This window comes from Staurois parvus, unplaced genomic scaffold, assembly GCF_062004578.1.
Source record: "Staurois parvus isolate SC_StPar_1 unplaced genomic scaffold, SC_StPar_1.0 ptg003379l, whole genome shotgun sequence".
Classification (NCBI taxonomy): domain Eukaryota; kingdom Metazoa; phylum Chordata; class Amphibia; order Anura; family Ranidae; genus Staurois; species Staurois parvus.
Window position 1 is genome coordinate 1 of NW_028321175.1, and position 21,929 is coordinate 21,929.

A 21,929-nucleotide genomic window follows, 5' to 3' on the forward strand; every position below is an offset into this window, starting at 1 on the left:
TTCATTATATACCTGATCCTATATACCCCCCCATTACATCTCCTCATTATATACCTGATCCTATACCCCCCCCCATTACATCTCCTCATTATATACCTGATCCTATATACCCCCCCATTACATCTCCTCATTATATACCTGCTCCTGCATGAGCTCCTTCAGTTGGCTGATCTTATCTGCATCTTCCGGGTGTTGGGTGATGTATTCCTTGTCAAAGAATGCCTGGAGGGGAGAGAGATGGTGATAGATAGATAGATAGATAGATAATAGATAGATAGATAATAGATAGATAGATAGATAGATAGATAATAGATAGATAGATAGATAGATAGATAGATAGATAGATAGATAGATAATAGATAGATAGATAGATAGATAGATAGATAGATAATAGATAGATAGATAGATAGATAGATAGATAATAGATAGATAGATAGATAGATAGATAGATAGATAGATAGATAGATAGATAATAGATAGATAATAGATAGATAGATAGATAGATAGATAGATAGATAGATAGATAAATAGATGATAGATAGATAGATAGATAGATAGATAGATAGATAGATAGATGATAGATAGATAGATAGATAGATAGATAGATGATAGATAGATAGATAGATAGATAGATAGATAGATAATAGATAGATAGATAATAGATAGATAGATAGATAGATAGATAGATAGATAGATAGATAGATAATAGATAGATAGATAGATAATAGATAGATAGATAGATAGATAGATAGATAGATAGATAGATAGATAATAGATAGATAGATAGATAGATAGATAGATAGATAGATAATAGATAGATAGAAAGATAATAGATAGATAGAAAGATAATAGATAGATAGATAGATAGATAGATAGAAAGATAATAGATAGATAATAGATAGATAGAAAGATAATAGATAGATTAATAGATAGATAGATAATAGATAGATAGATAGATAGAAAGATAATAGATAGATTAATAGATAGATAGATAATAGATAGACAGATAGATAGAAAGATAATAGATAGATTAATAGATAGATAGATAATAGATAGATAGATAATAGATAGATAGATAGATAGATAGATAGATAATAGATAGATAGATAGATAGATAGATAAATAGATAGATAATAGATAGATAGATAGATAGATAGATAGATAGATAGATAATAGATAGATAGATAGATAGATAATAGATAGATAGATAATAGATAGATAGATAGATAGATAGATAGATAGATAGATAGATAGATAGATAATAGATAGATAGATAGATAGATAGATAGATAGATAGATAGATAGATAATAGATAGATAGATAGATAGATAGATAGATAGATAGATAGATAATAGATAGATAGATAATAGATAGATAGATAGATAGATAGATAGATAGATAGATAGATAGATAGATAGATAATAGATAGATAGATAATAGATAGATAGATAGATAGATAGATAGATAGATAGATAGATAGATAGATAGATAGATAATAGATAGATAGATAGATAGATAGATAGATAATAGATAGATAGATAGATTGATAGATAGATAATAGATAGATAGATAATAGATAGATAGATAGATAGATAGATAAATAGATAATAGATAGATAGATAATAGATAGATAGATAGATAGATAATAGATAGATAATAGATAGATAGATAGATAGATAATAGATAGATAGATAGATAGATAGATAGATAGATAGATAGAAAGATAATAGATAGATTAATAGATAGATAGATAATAGATAGATAGATAGATAGATAATAGATAGATAGAAAGATAATAGATAGATAGAAAGATAATAGATAGATTAATAGATAGATAGATAGATAGATAGATAGATAATAGATAGATAGATAATAGATAGATAGATAATAGATAGATAATAGATAGATAGATAATAGATAGATAGAAAGATAATAGATAGATAGAAAGATAATAGATAGATTAATAGATAGATAGATAGATAGATAGATAGATAGATAGATAGATAATAGATAGATAGATAATAGATAGATAGATAGATAATAGATAGATAGATAGATAGATAGATAGATAATAGATAGATAGATAATAGATAGATAGATAGATAGATAATAGATAGATAGATAGATAGATAGATAGATAATAGATAGATAGATAGATAGATAGATAGATAGATAGATAGATAGATAGATAGATAGATAGATAGATACAGTCAGGTCCATAAATATTGGGACATCAACACAATTCTAACATTTTTGGCTCTATACACCACAATGGATTTGAGATGAAACGAGCAAGATGTGTTTTAACTGCAGACTGTCAGCTTTAATTTGAGGGTATTTACATCCAAATCAGGTGAACGGTGTAGGAAGTACAACAGTTTGCATATGTGCCTCCCACTTGTTAAGGGACCAAAAGTAATGGGACAATTGGCTTCTCAGCTGTTCCATGGCCAGGTGTGTGTTATTCCCTCATTATCCCAATTACAATGAGCAGATAAAAGGTCCAGAGTTCATTTCAAGTGTGCTATTTGCATTTGGAATCTGTTGCTGTCAACTCTCAAGATGAGATCCAAAGAGCTGTCACTATCTATATGTGCCTCCCACTTGTTAAGGGACCAAAAGTAATGGGACAGAATAATAATCATAAATAAAACATTCACTTTTGAATACTTGGTTGCAAATCCTTTGGTGGTTTCTATGCATTCCAGACTTCAGGCTGTAATTGACTGCAGACGCTGGGTGTCATCCCTGGTGATGCTCTGCCAGGCCTCTACTGCAACTGTCTTCAGTTCCTGCTTGTTCTTGGGGCATTTTCCCTTCAGTTTTGTCTTCAGCAAGTGAAATGCTCAATGGGATTCAGGTCAGGTGATGGACTTGGCCATTGCAGAACATTCCACTTCTTTGGTGTCTTTTGCAGTCTGCTTTGGGTCATTGTCCATCTGCACTGTGAAGCGTCCAATGAGTTGTGAAGCATTTGGCTGAATATGAGCCGATAATATTCCCGAAACACTTCACAATTCATCCGGCTGCTTCTGTCAGCAGTCACATCATCAATAAATACAAGAGAAGCAGTTCCATTGGCAGCCATACATGCCCACGCCATGACACTACCACCACCATGATCACTGATGAGGTGGTATGCTGAGGACCATGAGCAGTTCCTTCTCCATACTCTTCTCTTCCCATCACTCTGGTACAAGTTGATGTCGGTCTCATCTGTCCATAGGATGTTGTTCCAGAACTGTGAAGGCTTTTTTATATGTCGTTTGGCAAACTCTAATCTGGCCTTCCTGTTTTTGAGGCTCACCAATGGTTTCCATCTTGTGGTGAACCCTCTGTATTCACTCTGGTGAAGTCTTCTCTTGATTGGTGACTTTGACACACATACACCTACCTCCTGGAGAGTGTTCTTGATCTGGCCAACTGTTGTGAAGGGTGTTTTCTTCACCAGAGAAAGAATTCTTCACTCATCCACCACAGTTGTTTTCCGTGGTCTTCCGGGTCTTTTGGTGTTGCTGAGCTCACCGGTGCGTTCCTTCTTTTTAAGAATGCTCCAAACAGTTGTTTTGGCCACGCCTAATGTTTTTGCTATCTCTCTGATGGGTTTGTTTTGTTTTTTCAGCCTAATGATGGCTTCACTGATAGTGACAGCTCTTTAGATCTCATCTTGAGAGTTGACAGCAACAGATTCCAAATGCAAATAGCACACTTGAAATGAACTCTGGACCTTTTATCTGCTCATTGTAATTGGGATAATGAGGGAATAACACACACCTGGCCATGGAACAGCTGAGAAGCCAATTGTCCCATTACTTTTGGTCCCTTAACAAGGGGGAGGCACATATGCAAACTGTTGTAATTCCTACACCGTTCACTCGATTTGAATGTAAATACCCTCAAATTAAAGCTGACAGTCTGCAGTTAAAGCACATCTTGTTCGTTTCATTTCAAATCCATTGTGGTGGTGTATAGAGCCAAAAATGTTAGAATTGTGTCCATGTCCCAATATTTATGGACCTGACTGTAGATAGATAATAGATAGATAGATAATAGATAGATAGATAGATAGATAGATGGATAGATGGATAATAGATAGATAGATAATAGATAGATAGATAGATAGATAGATAGATAGATAATTAATAGATAGATAGATAATAGATAGATAGATAGATAGATAGATAGATAGATAGATAGATAGATAGATAGATAGATAATAGATAGATAGATGATAGATAGATAGATAATAGATAATAGATAGATAATAGATAGATAGATAATAGATAGATAATAGATAGATAGATAGATAGATAGATAGATAGATAATAGATAGATAGATAGATAGATAGATAGATAGATAGATAGATAATAGATAGATAGATAGATAGATAATAGATAGATAGATAGATAGATAGATAGATAGATAATAGATAGATAGATAATAGATAGATAGATAATAGATAGATAGATAATAGATAGATAGATAGATAGATAGATAGATAGATAATAGATAGATAGATAATAGATAGATAATAGATAGATAGATAGATAGATAATAGATAGATAGATAATAGATAGATAGATAGATAATAGATAGATAGATAATAGATAGATAGATAATAGATAATAGATAGATAGATAGATAATAGATAGATAGATAATAGATAGATAGATAATAGATAATAGATAGATAAATAGATAGATAGATAGATAGATAATAGATAGATAGATAGATAATAGATAGATAGATAATAGATAGATAATAGATAATAGATAGATAATAGATAGATAGATAGATAATAGATCGATCGATCCCCCTCCATCCTCCTCTGACCTCCTGGTATCGCGTGATCCCTCCGTTCACCGCGGCATCGATGACGCCGTTCAGACACATGCTGAGCAGGTTGATGTTCCCATGCAGATTGTGGTGCTGGTATTGTGTGATCAGCGCCCGCAGTTCCTGCGTCTTGTTAGCCAGAACCTGAATGGCGTTCTCCAGCGGACTGACCTCCACCTGCCAAGGACAAGCAAGATCCGAAATGAAATTTTAATACTACAAAAATACAATGTACAGTCTGATCTCTGGGGGAGGGGAGACTGAGGAAATGCCTCCTCCTCCTTCTACAAAGTTACAATGTACAGTCTGATCACCGGGGGAGGGGAGACTGAGGAAATGCTTCCTCCTGCCTGCAGCACACTGATGACATCATCTCAGCCTAGGCATAGTCACTGAGTGGAGAATAAAAACTGTGTATTTTTTTAACTCTCCTGTTGCTGCATCATGTGATGTATCAATGTATCTATGTAGTTGTGCACACTTCTGGTCCACATTTGCTGAAAAACTGCTTAAAGAGGACCTGTCACTTTGGGAAATGATGAGGTCAGAAGGAAGGCTGATGTAGAACAGAGCGGTACATTACAGGAAAGGTCCACAATAGACACCTCAGCTCAGACTAAGGGCTTCATTTACTAAAGGCTCCAGAGCTTAGTAAATGAGGAGAAGATCTGCTGACTTCCATCGTCCAATCACGTGCAAGCAAAAATGCTGTTTCTTAAGAAAAAATATTTCCCTTGCCTGTGATTGGTGGGGATTCTTTGTAAAGTGAAGCTTCCCCTCATTTACTGGAGCAAATGTCCTTGTAGAGTGCTGAGTCTGTTTTCCTTTAGTAATTCCACCCCATTGCTGCTTCCTACCAGAATCCCAGAGACATTACCAGCTCTCTCTTCTGTACTTCAAACCAGCAGGAGATTCCCGGGAGACTGTGAGACAGCGTGAGAGTGCTGCGCTCTATCCACAGACTCTGTGAGAGAGAGAGAGAGAGAGAGAATCAGTCATATGGAGAGAGGGAGGGAGAGGGGGGGAGAGGGGGGGGAGAATCAGTCATATGGAGAGAGGGGGGGAGGGGGGGGGAGAGGGGGGGGAGAGAGAGGGAAGGAGAGGGGGGGAGAGGAGAGCTGAGAGAGAGAGATGGAAAATGGGAGAGGAGAGGAAAAGGGAAAGGAGACGAGAGATGGAAAAGGGAGAGGAGAAATGGAAAAGGGAGGGGAGAGGAGAGGAAAAGGGAGAGGAGAGGAGAGATGGAAAAGGGAGAGGAGAGATGGAAAAGGGAAAGGAGAGGAGAGATGGAAAAGGGAAAGGAGAGGAGAGATGGAAAAGGAAGAGGAGAGAGCAGAGGGGAGGAAAGAGAGTGATGGAAAAAGAGAAAGGAGAAAAATATGGATATGGTAAAAAGGGAGATGAGAGGAGAGAGGGGAGAAGAGAGAGAAGAAGAGGAAAAGAGAGAGGGAGATGGAAAAAGGGAGAGGAGAGAGATGGCAAAAAGGGAGAGGACAGGAGAGGAGTGGCAAATGGAAGAGAATAAATAAAAGTGGAGGAGAGGAAAAGGGAGAGGGAGGGGTAAAGTGAAAGGAGAGGACAGGAGAGAGAGAGAGAGACCGATGGAAAAAGGGAGAAGAGAGGAGAAAGAGAGGGAGATGGCAAATGGGAGAGGAGAGGAAAAAGAGGAGGAGAGGAGAGGAAAAGGGAGAGGACAAGATAGGGGAGATGGTGATGGAAAAGAGAGAGAGGAGAGGAGAAAGAGAGGGAAATGGCAAAAAGGGAGGAGAGGAGAGGAAAGGTAAAGGGAGAGGGAGAAGACAGGAGAGAGGAGAGGAGAGAGGGGAGGAGAAGGATTGGAGAGGAAAAGGAAGAGGGAGAGGACAGGAGAGGGGAGAGAGGTTGAAAAAGGGAGAGGAGAGAGGTGGCAAATGGGAGAGGGAGAGGGAAAGTGAAAGGAGAGGGAGAGGACAGGAGAGGAGAATGAGAGAGCGATGAAAAAAGGGAGAAGAGAGGAGAAAGAGGGAGATGGCATGAAGGGAGAGGAGAGGAAAAGGGAGAGGAGAGAAATGGAAAAAGGGAGAGGAGTGAGAGAGGGCGATGGCAGAGGGGAGGAGAGGAGAGAGGGGAGAAGAAGGAGTGGAGAGTAAAAGGGAGAGGAGAGAGAGAACAAGAGGCAAAGAGATAAAACCAAAAGCAACATAGAACTTCCGAATGTGTAGATGTGAGAGAACATAGATGGATAGAATGAATTCTCATTGCCCAGACACAATGCCCACCTTGAACTCGTTGTCTTTATCCCGGGTTCCTCGGTGGAAGGGCCGGTCGTACCGGAATCTGCGGACGTTGTTCACGCGGTAGAAGCTCTTTATCCTCTCCGGGACATGATCCATGTTGAGGACCCTCGGAGTGTCCGGGAGCGGGGTCACCGCATAAATTTGCAGGTCTAACATGGACAGTCAAGGAACAAACGTCTCCACAATTTCAGTGTCACATCCGGGATATTCACCATCTGGTCCCACATTTCAGGGACAGTCCTTGTTTGTAACGTCCATCGGTAACCCATAAAATGGAGATTCTACTGTAAGTTCAATTCACATACAACGAAGGGACCCGCACATTCACCAAATACAATTTAGTTTTTATAAATGGTCCCCTAAACATGAGGTTGGGAGCAAAGGTCCCATTTTTAGCCACTCAATATTGGGGTCCTGGTCAGGCATAGCAAGGCTAAGGTCTGAAGTTTCGGAAACGTAATGGAACCGTTTCATCTGAACTTGCTTTTGGTATAAATTCCTGCCTATGGGACTAACGTACTGTATGTAAGGTCATTCTATTCTATTTATGGGTGGTTTGAGCGATAGAGGTGAGTTATTAGTGAATGGTCCTCATGGGTCACCTCTGACTGTCACGGGACTGAAGGACGGTATCAAAGATATAATCACTTTCTGCGGCTACATAAAACAATTATGGGGGTTGACCGCGGTGAAGGATACACTGAGCGTCGCTCTGCAGTATGGTGTCATCGGGATGGTTGAGATGCTGCATTGCGATGGCTTGCGGGAACTCGCTTAGCATCCTCTGCTGAAAGGCCTCCAGCCGCTCGTAGTCATGACCTCGGCACACAAACTCTTTATTCTGCCCAGAAGAAGAACATACAGAAAGGACGTCACCAGCAAAGGACAACACAGACCTAGGACAAGGTTCTTGCTTCGTAGACCCACTGCCAGTACCGAAAGGAGAAGGCTCCACAAGAACAGAAGGTTGTGAAGCAACGGAATGGGAGGGTTCTACTTGGGGAAGGCTGGAGACCTAGAAATGGGGAGAACCTGACTCTAGATTGACATCTACTTTAATGACATCACCATCTTCACCAGCGTGCTGAACGAGCAATGAAGGATCAGCATGACAGTCAGGTGCTTGCTTCGTAGACCCACTGCCAGTACCGAAAGGAGAAGGCTCCACAAGAACAGAAGGTTGTGAAGCAACGGAATGGGAGGGTTCTACTTGGGGAAGGCTGGAGACCTAGAAATGGAGAGAACCTGACTCTAGATTGACATCTACTTTAATGACACCACCTTCACCAGCCTGCTGAACGAGCAATGAAGGATCAGCATGACAGTCAGGTGCTTGCTTCGTAGACCCACTGCTAGTACCTAAACGAGAAGGTTACACAGGAACAGAAGGTTATGAACAGGGGCGGACTGACCATTTGGAAACTCGGGCACTGCCCGAGGGCCCGGGGTCAGTAGGGGGCCCCATGAGATGCCCCTGGTACCTTTTTCATAGGCTTTTTTGAGTTTGGGCAAGGACACAGGGGCCCCATGATCCCCTATTGCCCGGGGGCCCCCTGAGTTGTTAGTCCGCCCCTGGTTGTGAAGCGACGGAATGGGAGGGTTCTAAATGGTAAAGGCCGGAGACCTAGAAATGGGGAGAACCTGACTCTAGATTGACCTCTACTTTAATGACACCACCTTCACCAGCCTGCTGAACGAGCAATGAAGGATCAGCATGACAGTCAGGTGCTCTCTGCTGTAAACACGTTCCCTGTGTTAGACTGACAGCACTGGGCAAGCAGTGACACACAGCACAGATTGGTTCAAAACGTTGCCATTTCCAGAATGAGAGACTCGGGTTCTCATCCTTTCTGTACTGTGGAGCCGAAAAGGAGATCATAGAATTTCCTTTCAGAGAGCAACATATTGAAGTTTCGGGAAGATGAAGAAGCACGGTGCAATGGTTGCCCCAGCGACTCCACTGCTGACCTCACGCTGTAAAGAAAACTGCAAATGATTTGTTCTTACCCGTAAAAAGAATGGAAACTTCTTCCCATAAAAACCGACTCTGAAAAACTCCGGCTCGAGCCTCTGCTGGTCCATGATGTGGTCGTAATAGGAGGCCTCCATTTTCTGAGGATGACACAAAGGAGAAGACAGAAAGAGGGGTGATATATCAAAGGGCAAATATCACTGAGGTGTCAGGCCTGATGAGTACAGACACTGAGAACGTGGACATAAACACTGAGTAGATGGGTATGGACACTGAGTAGGTGGGTATGGACACTGAGTAGGTGGGTATGGACACTGAGTAGGTGGATATGGACACTGAGTAGGTGGGTATGGACACTGAGTAGGTGGATATGGACACTGAGTAGGTGGGTATGGACACTGAGTAGGTGGGTATGGACACTGAGTAGGTGGGTATGGACACTGAGTAGGTGGGTATGGACACTGAGTAGGTGGATATGGACACTGAGTAGGTGGATATGGACACTGAGTAGGTGGGTATGGACACCGAGTAGGTGGATACAGACACTGAGTAGGTGGGTATGGACACTGAGTAGGTGGATATAGGCAGTGAGTAGATGGATACAGACACTGGGTAGGTGGATATGGGCAATGGGTCAGTGGATAAGGACACTGAGTAGGTGGATACGGACACTGAACAGATGGGTATGGACACTGAGTAGATGGGTATGGATACTGAGTAGGAGGATACGGACACTGAGTAGGTAAATACAGACACTGAGTAGGTGGATATGGACACTGAGTAAGTGGTTACAGGCAGTGAGTAGATGGATATGGACACTGAGTAGGTGGATATGGACACTGAGTAGGTGGATACGGACACTGAGTAGGTGGATACAGACACTGAGTAGGTGGATACAGACACTGAGTAGGTGGATACGGACACTGAACAGATGGGTATGGAGACTGAGTAGATGGGTATGGATACTGAGTAGGTGGGTATGGACACTGAGTAGGTGGGTATGGACACTGAGTAGGTGGATATGGACACTGAGTAGGTGGGTATGGACACTGAGTAGGTGGGTATGGACACTGAGTAGGTGGGTATGGACACTGAGTAGGTGGGTATGGACACTGAGTAGGTGGGTATGGACACTGAGTAGGTGGATATGGACACTGAGTAGGTGGATATGGACACTGAGTAGGTGGGTATGGACACCGAGTAGGTGGATACAGACACTGAGTAGGTGGGTATGGACACTGAGTAGGTGGATATAGGCAGTGAGTAGATGGATACAGACACTGGGTAGGTGGATATGGGCAATGGGTCAGTGGATAAGGACACTGAGTAGGTGGATACGGACACTGAACAGATGGGTATGGACACTGAGTAGATGGGTATGGATACTGAGTAGGAGGATACGGACACTGAGTAGGTAAATACAGACACTGAGTAGGTGGATATGGACACTGAGTAAGTGGTTACAGGCAGTGAGTAGATGGATATGGACACTGAGTAGGTGGATATGGACACTGAGTAGGTGGATACGGACACTGAGTAGGTGGATACAGACACTGAGTAGGTGGATACAGACACTGAGTAGGTGGATACGGACACTGAACAGATGGGTATGGAGACTGAGTAGATGGGTATGGATACTGAGTGGGTGTATAGAAGCAGTGAGTAGATGGGTATGGACACTGAGTGGGTGGATACAGGCACTGATTAGGTGGATACGGACACTGAGTAGGTGGATACAGACACTGAGTAGATGGATACAGACACTGAGTAGGTGGAAGGAAGCAGTGAGTAGGTGGATATGGACACTGAGTGGGTGGGTATGGACACTGAGTAGGTGGGTATGGACACTGAGTAGGTGGGTATGGACACTGAGTAGGTGGGTATGGACACTGAGTAGGTGGGTATGGACACTGAGTAGGTGGGTATGGACACTGAGTAGGTGGGTATGGACACTGAGTAGGTGGATACGGACACTGAGTAGATGGATACAGACACTGAGTAGGTGGAAGGAAGCAGTGAGTAGGTGGATATGGACACTGAGTGGGTGGGTATGGACACTGAGTAGGTGGGTATGGACACTGAGTAGGTGGGTATGGACACTGAGTAGGTGGGTATGGACACTGAGTAGGTGGGTATGGACACTGAGTAGGTGGGTATGGACACTGAGTAGGTGGATACGGACACTGAGTAGGTGGGTACGGACACTGAGTAGGTGGGTACGGACACTGAGTAGGTGGATACGGACACTGAGTAGGTGGATACGGACACTGAGTAGGTGGGTACGGACACTGAGTAGGTGGGTATGGACACTGAGTAGGTGGATACGGACACTGAGTAGGTGGGTACAGACACTGAGTAGGTGGGTACGGACACTGAGTAGGTGGGTACGGACACTGAGTAGGTGGGTACGGACACTGAGTAGGTGGGTACGGACACTGAGTAGGTGGATATGGACACTGAGTAGGTGGGTATAGACACTGAGTAGGTGGATATGGACACTGAGTAGGTGGGTATGGACACTGAGTAGGTGGATATGGACACTGAGTAGGTGGGTATGGACACTGAGTAGGTGGGTATGGACACTGAGTAGGTGGGTATGGACACTGAGTAGGTGGGTATGGACACTGAGTAGGTGGATATGGACACTGAGTAGGTGGGTATGGACACTGAGTAGGTGGATACGGACACTAAGTAGGTGGGTATGGACACTGAGTAGATGAACAATGAGTAGAGTAATACGGCCTCCCGGAAGACTCACCAATATCCAGCTGAGGCTCTGATAGTCATAGAGCTTCTCATACTGAGCTGCCAGCTCCCGGCACAGGGGGATTGCATATTCCCAGCACTGGAAGGACCCAACAGAGACAACAATGACTGAGAAATCTCTATCATACAGTACATGCTACCATCAATGTGTAAGAATTCAACATACATTCAGGATTGGGTGTTCCAGTTATTTCCAGAAGTTGGTGAAGGAATAATAAGGGCCAGGAAATGACTATACACAGCAGATTTCACTTACAAAACCACCATTACTGGTTCACCTCAATATTAAACCTTGGGTAAGATCACCGGCAGAATATTCAGTACCAGTTTGCCCACCTTGCCCTTGTTGAAGTAGTGGATGATTTTGCGGCTCAGGCTCTCTTTGCGCTGCCATTCGCTCTGGGCGGGGTAATGGAGGAACTCTCGCAGGGAGCGATCTTCCCACTGCAGCATCTCCCAGTACAGGATCAGGGTGAACGCGGCTTCTGGAAAGAGACAAAGGAGAGGAGGCCGTGTTAGGCACACAGGATTACTCTGAGATACAGATGGCTGCCTGCCTTTCCACACACATGACCTTTAATGGCCTCCCAGTCTTAGTCCGTTAGGTTCAATATTGAGTTGGCCCCGCCCTTTCCACACACATGACCTTTAATGGCCCCACCAGTCTTAGTCCGTAGGGTCCAATATTGAGTTGGCCCCGCCCTTTCCACCCACATGACCTTTAATGGCCCCCCAGTCTTAGTCCGTAGGGTTCAATATTGAGTTGGCCCCGCCCTTTGCAGCTATAACAGCTTCAACTCTTCTGGGAAGGCCGTCCACAAGGTTTAGGAGGGTGTCTATGGGAAGGTTGGACCATTCTTCCAGAAGCACATTTGTCAGGTCAGGCACTGATGTCGGGGGAGGAGGCCTGGCTCTCAGTCTCCGCTCTAATTCTTCCCAAAGGTGTTCTATGGGGTTGAGGTCAGGACTCTGTGCAGGACAGTCAAGTTCCTCCACCCCAAACTGGCTCCTCCATGTCTTTATGGACCTTGCTTTGTGCGCTGGTGGGCAGTCATGTTGGAACAGGAAGGGGCCATCCCCAAACTCCTCCCACAAAGTTGGGAGCATGAAATTGTCCAAAATGTCACCTTAAGAGTTCCCTTCACTAGAACTAGGGGGCCAAGCCCAACCCCTGAAAAACAACCCCACACCATAATCCCCCCTCCACCAAACTTTACACTTGGCACAATGCAGTCAGGCAAGTACTGCTCTCCTGGCCACCACCAAACCCAGATATGTCCATCAGATTGCCAGACAGAGAAGTGTGATTGGTCACTCCAGAGAACACACCTCCACTCTTCTAGAGTCCAGTGGCGGTGTGCTTTACACCTCGGCATCCGCCACTTTGCAATACACTTGGTGATGGAAGGCTTGGATGCAGCTGCTCGGCCATGGAAACCCATTCCATGAAGCTCTCTACACACTGTTGTTGGGCTCATCTGAAGGCCACACCAAGTTTGGAGGTCTTTAGCTATTGACTCTGCAGACAGTTGGCGTCTTCTGCGCACTGTGCGCTTCAGCATGCGCTGACCCCGCCCTGTCATGTGACGTGGCCTACCACTTGGTGGCTGAGTGGCTGTTGTTCCCAGTTGCTTCCACTTTGTTATAATCCCACTAACAGTTGAGCGTGGAATATTTAGTAGCCAGGAAATGTCACGGATGGACTTATTGCCTAGGTGGCCACCTATCACGGGACCACGCTTGGAGTCACTGAGCTCTTGAGAGCGACCCATTCTTTCACCAATGTTTGTAGAAGCAGTCTGCATGCCTAGGGGCTTGATTCTATACACCTGTGTCCATGGAGCGGATTGGAGCACCTGAATCACATGATTGGGAGGGGATTGGAACACCTGAATCACATGATATGGAGGGGATTGGAACACCTGAATCACATGATTGGGAGGGCCCAATACTTTTGGCAATATAGTGTATATGGACATAAACCCATACCTGTATAGCTTTCCGCCTGTAGGTGCAGGTCACATAGTTTGTGGATATATCGGATGTACATCTCTTCTTTATTAATTTCTGATTTGTAGAAATTCTGTACACATTGAGAAAGGAGGGAGAGTCATATCACACGCACCACACAGATATAGAAACAGCAATATACATAGAGCACCAGATTCAGACCAACACACAGATATAGATATCATACAGCCAGTCATTGGGAAACAATTAATCCACTTTATAGAGGTACCATCGGTGCTCCTCACCATCAGATTTACTGTACAGCCGACCTTCTTGTTCTCGGTCTCCTCCCCCTTCATACAGTCCCTGGAATAGGAGGGTAAAATTCAGAATATGGTCATGGCTGAACTCCCATTGCCAGCTGCTTTCACTGGAGGGGAACAGAAGGGTAGCACTGGAACCCTCTGGTTGTTATAGGATTTGGATAGGGTCAGTGGTGTATTTAGGTTTCGTGCTGCCCTAGGCAACACAAAAATTGGCTCCCCCCCTCGCCTTAGGGGTGCTCTTAGTAACACATGTGTGTAAAAGGCACATGGCCACTGTTCCAAACACTTTTTCTGCACTGCACCTTTCAGGGCAAGGCCTTTTGGCTAAGTCCAGCCTAGCCAGTGCACAATTGCACTCCTGCTGAGCTTAAAAAGAAGGGTCCTGCTGATCTTGAGAAGATGGGTCCTCATTGAGTTTGAGAAGGATTGTTCCACTGAGATTGCGAAGGGTCCTGCTGAACCCAAGAAGTAGGATCCCACTGATTTTGAGAAGAAATGTTCCACTGAGATTGAGAAGAAAGGTCCCACAAAGTTTAACAAGAAGGGTCCCTCTAGGTTTGAGAAGAAGGTTTCTACAGAACTTGAGAAGTGGGGTTCCACTGAGTTTGAGACAAAAGGTTCCGCTGAGTTTAAGAAGACCCACTGATTTGGAGAAGAAGGGTCCCATTAAAATTGTGAAGTTCCTTTCTAAGTTGGAGAAGGGTCCTGCTGAGGTTGATAAAAATTTGAGTTCCTGAATTTGACAAGGGTCTCACTGACTTTGGCCGGAAGGGTCCCAGTGAGTCCTGATTACAGTGATTGACAGCTGGACTCCAGGACTAGTTGGGAGGGTCTGGTGGTAAGCCCCCTAAACCTGGTGGGCCCAGGCCACCTGCTCCATTTTTTCAATTATTAGAAAGATTCTGTATACAGTAAATATTTTCCACCAGGATTTGTCCTGTCCTGTCTGGTCCCCATCTCAACTCTCTTAGCATCATGCATGCAGTCCTGCCTGCAACCCCTAATGACAGCAGGATATAGCACCCTACCCAGAGGCTGACTGGTGAGATCTCATCATCTGAGGACATGCATAGGGGGTGTGACATCAGTCTAGTCAATCAATCCTTGCTCTGACTGGCATGGATGAGATGTAGTACCTGTAGTCCAACAGTCTTTCCATGAGACGCGTCACTGAGGTCACAAATGAGGCTCCCGGTTCTCTCCATGTCTCCTGCTCAATCTTTTCCAGCAAACTGATGGCAGAACCAACAAATGAGCATTAATATCAATCCATCTATCTCAGATATCAGGCAATGTAGCATTAAAAGTGTGACCTCAGAAGAAACAGAAAAGAACACAGACATTGAAATATGGACACCAGAGAACTGAAAAGGAAGAGAAAGACAGACATGGCAGTGAAGTATGGGGTCCTGTCACCTAACTAGACAAACGGGACTCCAGTCCAACAACAATTTTCTATCTGGAATTGTGAAAACACCTCATCCAAGTCAATGGATCCCTAGAGAATGACATCCATTTCCTGATACCGAGCCCTAAATACTCAGAAGTGAGGAACATTCCTTTCCAGAGACTTTCCACTCTCATCCCGGACTTCACTATGGAAGAGAAGAGGAAACCCCACAATCTATCGGGAGAAGAGGAGCCAACGTGGGAGACAGATGAACTATATGTTACAACATGTCACAGAATTCGAGAGCATAATACATTGTAGGCTCTCCTCCTATCCCTGACCCCCGATAATGTCCCCCTTTATATTATCCCTGACCCCCGATAATGTCCCCCTTTATATTATCCCTGACCCCCGATAATGTCCCTGGACTCCCCTCCTATCCCCCTTATATTATCCCTGACCCATGATAATGTCCCTGGACTCCCCTTCCAATCCCTCTTATATTATCCATAACCCCTGATAATGTCCCTGGACTCCCCCTTATAATATCCCCCAATATATTATATATATATATATATATATACACACACACGCATATATTATATAACTGACCCCCAATAAAATGTCCCTGGACTCCCCTCCTATCCCCTTTACAGTGAGGAACAGAAATATTTGAACCCCCTGCGATTTTGCAAGTTCTCCCACTTCTCCATCATGGAGGGGTCTGAAATTCACATTGTAGGTACATTCCCACTCTGAGAGACAGAATTAAAAAAAAATTTCAGGAAATCCCATTGTATGATTTGTAAAGAATGTATTTGTCTCGCACGGCTGAACAGAAGTATTTGAACACCTAAGAAACAGCAAGAATTCTGCCTCTCAAACACCTGTTACTGCGCCTTTAAAAAGTCCACCTCTACTCCACTCATTAATCTAACTTAGTAGCACCTGTCTGAGCTCTTTAAAGACACCTGTCCACCCCACAGTCAGTCAGACGCCAGCTACTACCATGGGCAAGACCAAAGAGCTGTCAAAAGACACCAGAGACAAAATTTTGAACCTCCACAAGGCTGGAAAGGGCTACGGGGCAATTGCCAAGCAGCTTGGTGAAAATAGATCAACTGTTGGAGCAATTGTTAGAAAATGGAAGAGGCTAAAGACGACTGTCAGTCTCCCTCGGACTGGGGCTCCATGCAAGATGTCACCTCGTGGGGTATCACTGATGAGAAGAAAGGTGAGGAATCAGCCCAGAACTACAAGGGAGGAGCTGGTCAATGACATGAAGAGAGCTGGGACCACAGTTTCAAAGGTCACTGTCGGTAGAACACTACGCCGTCATGGTTTCAAATCATGCATTGCACGGAAGGTTCCCCTGCTCAAGTCATCACATGTCCAGGCCCGTCTGAAGGTTCCCCTGCTCAAGTCATCACATGTCCAGGCCCCTCTGAAGGTTCCTCTGCTCCAGTCATCACATGTCCAGGCCCGTCTGAAGGTTGCCAATGACCATCTGGATGATGCAGAGGAGGCATGGGAGAAAGTCATGTGGTCAGATGAGATCAAAGGAGAACTTTTTGGTCTAAACTTCATTCGTCGTGTTTGGAGGAAAAAGAAGGATCAGTTGCATCCCAAGAACACCATCCCTACTGTGAAGCAGGGGGGTGGTAACATCATGCTGTGGGGATGCTTTTCTGTGAAGGGGACAGGATGACTGCACTGTATTAAGGAGAGGATGAATGGGGCCATTTATTGTGAGATTTTCAGCAACAACCTCCTTCCCTCAGTCAGAGCATTGAAGATGGGTCGTTCCTGGGTCTTCCAACATGACAACGACCCGAAGCACACAGCCAGGAGAACCAAGGAGTGGCTCCGTAAGAAGCATATCAAGGTTCTGGAGTGGCCTAGCCAGTCTCCAGATCTAAATCCAATAGAACATCTTTGGAGGGAGCTGAAACTCCGTGTTGCTCAGCGACAGCCCCGAAACCTGACAGATCTGGAGGAGATCGGTGTGGAGGAGTCGGACAAAATCCCTGTTGCAGTGCAAACCTGACCAAGGACTACAGGAAACGTCTGACCTCTGTAATTGCCAACAAAGGCTTCTGTACCAAATATTAACACGGATCTTCTCAGGGGTTCAAATACTTCTGTTCAGCCGTGCGAGACAAATACATTCTTTACAAATCATACAATGGGATTTCCTGAATTTTTTTTTTTAAATTCCGTCTCTCAGAGTGGGAATGCCCCTACAATGTGAATTTCAGACCCCTCCATGATTTCGAAGTGGGAGAACTTGCAAAATCGCAGGGGGTTCAAATACTTCTGTTCCTCACTGTATATTATCTCTTAGCCCAAAAAAATGTCCATTACCGCCCCCTGCCCCATCCAAGTAAATAGTATTTGAAAAAAGTGAGAGTGAAAAAAGACAGGAAAAGATGGGAGGGGATTATTCAGACACACCAATGAAGGGGGGGGGGGTGAAGATTTCCCGGAATTGTTCAAAATATAAGAACAGCTTAATACCCCCATAACACAGGACATGGAAACAACAAAGGAAGATCTAAGTTTCCCAACAGACACATCAACTGATATCACATCACACCATAGGGGGGGGGGGCGCAGACTATCTATACACAGGTATCAGCAGCTATGAATGACCTCTAACCCCTCGACCCCAAAAGTCTCAGCATGTCCTGCTGGAACTTCCCCAACAGCAGGAGGATACAAACCGATACATCCAACACAATACAGGAAGGCATGCAATGATACTCAGTATACAAATGTCACAAAATATACATCGTCTCCCTTACCTGGGATACGGACCGAACAGCTGAGAGCTGCTCCAGGCAGCAGGATAGAGGCATAAATACAGAGAGAGATCACAATCTGAGACCAATCACCGCCATCGACTCCAACATAATGCTACCTACTACTATGATAATATATATTAGAATGATAATATCATCAGCTGACAATTCCGGCCCTGTATGGGGAGCAATGGCAGGCAAATATATGATGCAACTGTTAGTGGAAAGATATGCATTTGCAGGACATGTGCAATCAACTGCTGCATGCGGTAGAAGGCTGCATCATGTCTTCCAGAAGCACTCTTGCAGCCCTTCTCAATCTGGCCACAAGAGATCATAGAAACATTGTTATATACTCACCAGCCACTTTGTTAGGTTCCACCTTGCTAATGCCAAGAAAATCTCCCCCACACCATGACACCACCAGCCTGAACCGTGGATACAAGGCAGGATGGATCCACCACACCATGACACCACCACCACCAGCCTGAACCGTGGATACAAGGCAGGATGGATCCATCACACCATGACACCACCACCACCAGCCTGAACCGTGGATACAAGGCAGGATGGATCCCCCACACCATGACACCACCAGCCTGAACCGTGGATACAAGGCAGGATGGATCCATCACACCATGACACCACCACCACCAGCCTGAACCATTGATACAAGGCAGGATGGATCCCCCACACCATTACACCACCACCACCAGCCTGAACCGTGGATACAAGGCAGGATGGATCCATCACACCATGACACCACCACCACCAGCCTGAACCGTGGATACAAGGCAGGATGGATCCATCACACCATGACACCACCAGCCTGAACCGTGGATACAAGGCAGGATGGATCCACCACACCATGACACCACCACCACCAGCCTGAACCGTGGATACAAGGCAGGATGGATCCATCACACCATGACACCACCACCACCAGCCTGAACCGTGGATACAAGGCAGGATGGATCCATCACACCATGACACCACCACCACCAGCCTGAACCGTGGATACAAGGCAGGATGGATCCATCACACCATGACACCACCACCACCAGCCTGAACCGTGGATACAAGGCAGGATGGATCCATCACACCATGACACCACCACCACCACCACCCTGAACTATTGATACAAGGCAGGATGGATCCCCCACACCATGACACCACCACCACCAGCCTGAACCGTGGATACAAGGCAGGATGGATCCATCACACCATGACACCACCACCACCAGCCGGAACCGTTGATACAAGGCAGGATGGATCCACCACACCATGACACCACCAGCCTGAAGCGTGGATACAAGGCAGGATGGATCCATGCTTTCATGTTATTTGCGCCAAATTCTGATCTGACCATCTGAATGTCGCAGCTGAAATCCAGACTCATCAGACCAGGCAACGTTTTTCCAATCTTCTATTGTGCAATTTTGGTGATCCTGTGCGAATTGTAGCCTTCGCTTCCTGTTCTTAGCTGACAGGAGTGGCACCCTGTGTGGTCTTCTGCTGACAGGAGTGGCACCCCGTGTGGTCTTCTGCTGACAGGAGTGGCACCCGGTGTGGTCTTCTGCTGCTGTAGCCCATCTGCTTCAAGGTTGGACATGTTGTGCGTTCAGAGATGGTATACTGCATACCTTGGTTGTAACGAGTGCTTATTGGAGTTCCTGTTGCCTTGCTATCATCTCCAACCAGTCTGCCCATTCCCCTCTGACCTCAACAAGGGATTTTCCTATACTCACTGGATATTTCTCTTTTTTCGGGCCATTCTCTGTAAACCCTAGAGATGGTTGTGTGTGAAAATCCCAGTTTTTGAAATCCTCAGACCAGCCCGTTTGGCACCAAAACCATGTCAAACTCAAAGTCACTTAAATCCCCTTTTTTCCCCGACTTCAGCAAGTCGTCTTCACCACGTCTAGATGCCTAAATGCATTGAGTTGCTGCCATGTGATCGGCTGATTAGCACTTTGTGTTACCGAGCCATGGAACAGGTGGACCTAATAAAGTGGCCGGTGGGTGTATCTTGGGTTTCGGTGAATTGGGTGGACGCTCTCGTTGCTGATGTATTGCCCGGCCAGCACCATGGATTTAGCTGTTGTCTGGACTCTCCCATCCCCGTGGTTTATGAAACTTTCTTTCTTTCTCCATTAAAGAAAAGTTGGGACTTACAGGAGGCTGAAGAGTTCTCGGTAGTTTTCGTCGCCTTTCCCCTCTGAGACCAGCGAGTCCAGTTTATCGATCAGCTCGGCCTCCACCTGCAAAGACACGGATGAATGTGAAGAGCAGCACAGTGGATAAGGGGTTAACTCTCTTACGGCGCAGAGGTTCTTTGCTCAAATCTCACCATAGTGATTGTGTATTCTCCCTTGAAGGACAGTAAAATGAAGAATGGTAGAGGGGGGGGACGGGGGAGCATCACTGGACCTATGGATTGTTGCTAAGTAGATCATTTCACAGACTGCTCTCAAAGGATCTTAAAGTGTTACTAAACCCGCAACAGTCCAATCAGTCTGTAGATGCAGTAAAGCGTGCTTGTTATACTCACTGTGGGACCTAAGGGGTTAATCCTCTGCACTGTGCAAAAAGGCTGTTTGATTCTGGCTTCCCCTGATCCTCCCCCTTCTTCTACTGTCACAATCCTTCTGCTGATAGTACAGAGCCTTGGGGGCAAGCTGCACATGCTCAGTTTGGTGTGTATTGCTAGAGTTTTTTTTGTCTTGGGAGGGTGCATGTGATAAGCACAGGGCCAATCAGCGTTGTCCAGACAGAAGGTCAGGGGTTTTGCGCCTCATAGGATAGTCAGAGGAGAATGAAAACACCTCCTACAAGCTTTAACCAGTGCTCAGCTGGTCACTGATAGAAGTCACAAGACTGCTATATACTGCTGATGATGAAAGGTATTTAGCAGTTTATATTTACTAAAACAATTGCATTTCCATGTTCTGTGTACTGTGGGAGAGCAGATATAGGGAATGCGGGGTCCAGGGAGAGCAGATATAGGGAATGCGGGGTCCGGTGAGAGCGGATATAGTGAATGCGGGGTCCGGGGAGAGCGGATATAGTGAATGCAGGGTCCGGGGAGAGCGGATATAGTGAATGCGGGGTCCGGGGAGAGCGGATATAGTGAATGCGGGGTCCGGTGAGAGCGGATATAGTGAATGCGGGGTCCGGTGAGAGCGGATATAGTGAATGCGGGGTCCGGGGAGAGCGGATATAGTGAATGCGGGGTCCGGGGAGAGCGGATACAGGGAATGCGGGGTCCGGGGAGAGCGGATATAGTGAATGCGGGGTCCGGGGAGAGCGGATATAGTGAATGCAGGGTCCGGGGAGACCAGATATAGTGAATGCGGGGTCCGGGGAGAGCGGATATAGTGAATGCAGGGTCCGGGGAGAGCGGATATAGTGAATGCGGGGTCCGGGGAGAGCGGATATAGTGAATGCGGGGTCCGGTGAGAGCGGATATAGTGAATGCGGGGTCCGGTGAGAGCGGATATAGTGAATGCGGGGTCCGGGGAGAGCGGATATAGTGAATGCGGGGTCCGGGGAGAGCGGATACAGGGAATGCGGGGTCCGGGGAGAGCGGATATAGTGAATGCGGGGTCCGG

At 45.2% G+C, this 21,929-nt stretch overlaps 1 protein-coding gene across 1 annotated transcript; it reads right to left on the reverse strand.

The window, feature by feature from the left end:
* Positions 1 to 121: 121 nt before the first annotated feature.
* On the reverse strand, positions 122 to 20,657 carry LOC149428235 (dedicator of cytokinesis protein 3-like; the record flags this gene model as incomplete). Its single annotated transcript, XM_089667571.1, has 13 exons — positions 20,494 to 20,657; positions 18,322 to 18,348; positions 15,264 to 15,359; positions 14,107 to 14,167; positions 13,841 to 13,934; positions 12,188 to 12,336; positions 11,844 to 11,930; positions 9,121 to 9,225; positions 7,813 to 7,954; positions 7,096 to 7,262; positions 5,715 to 5,801; positions 4,835 to 5,014; positions 122 to 222 (listed from the first exon to the last, which is right to left on the reverse strand). Coding segments are annotated over exons 3-13 (1,196 nt in total), but the record flags the coding sequence as incomplete, so codon positions are not given.
* Between the last annotated feature and the right edge of the window lie 1,272 nt (positions 20,658 to 21,929).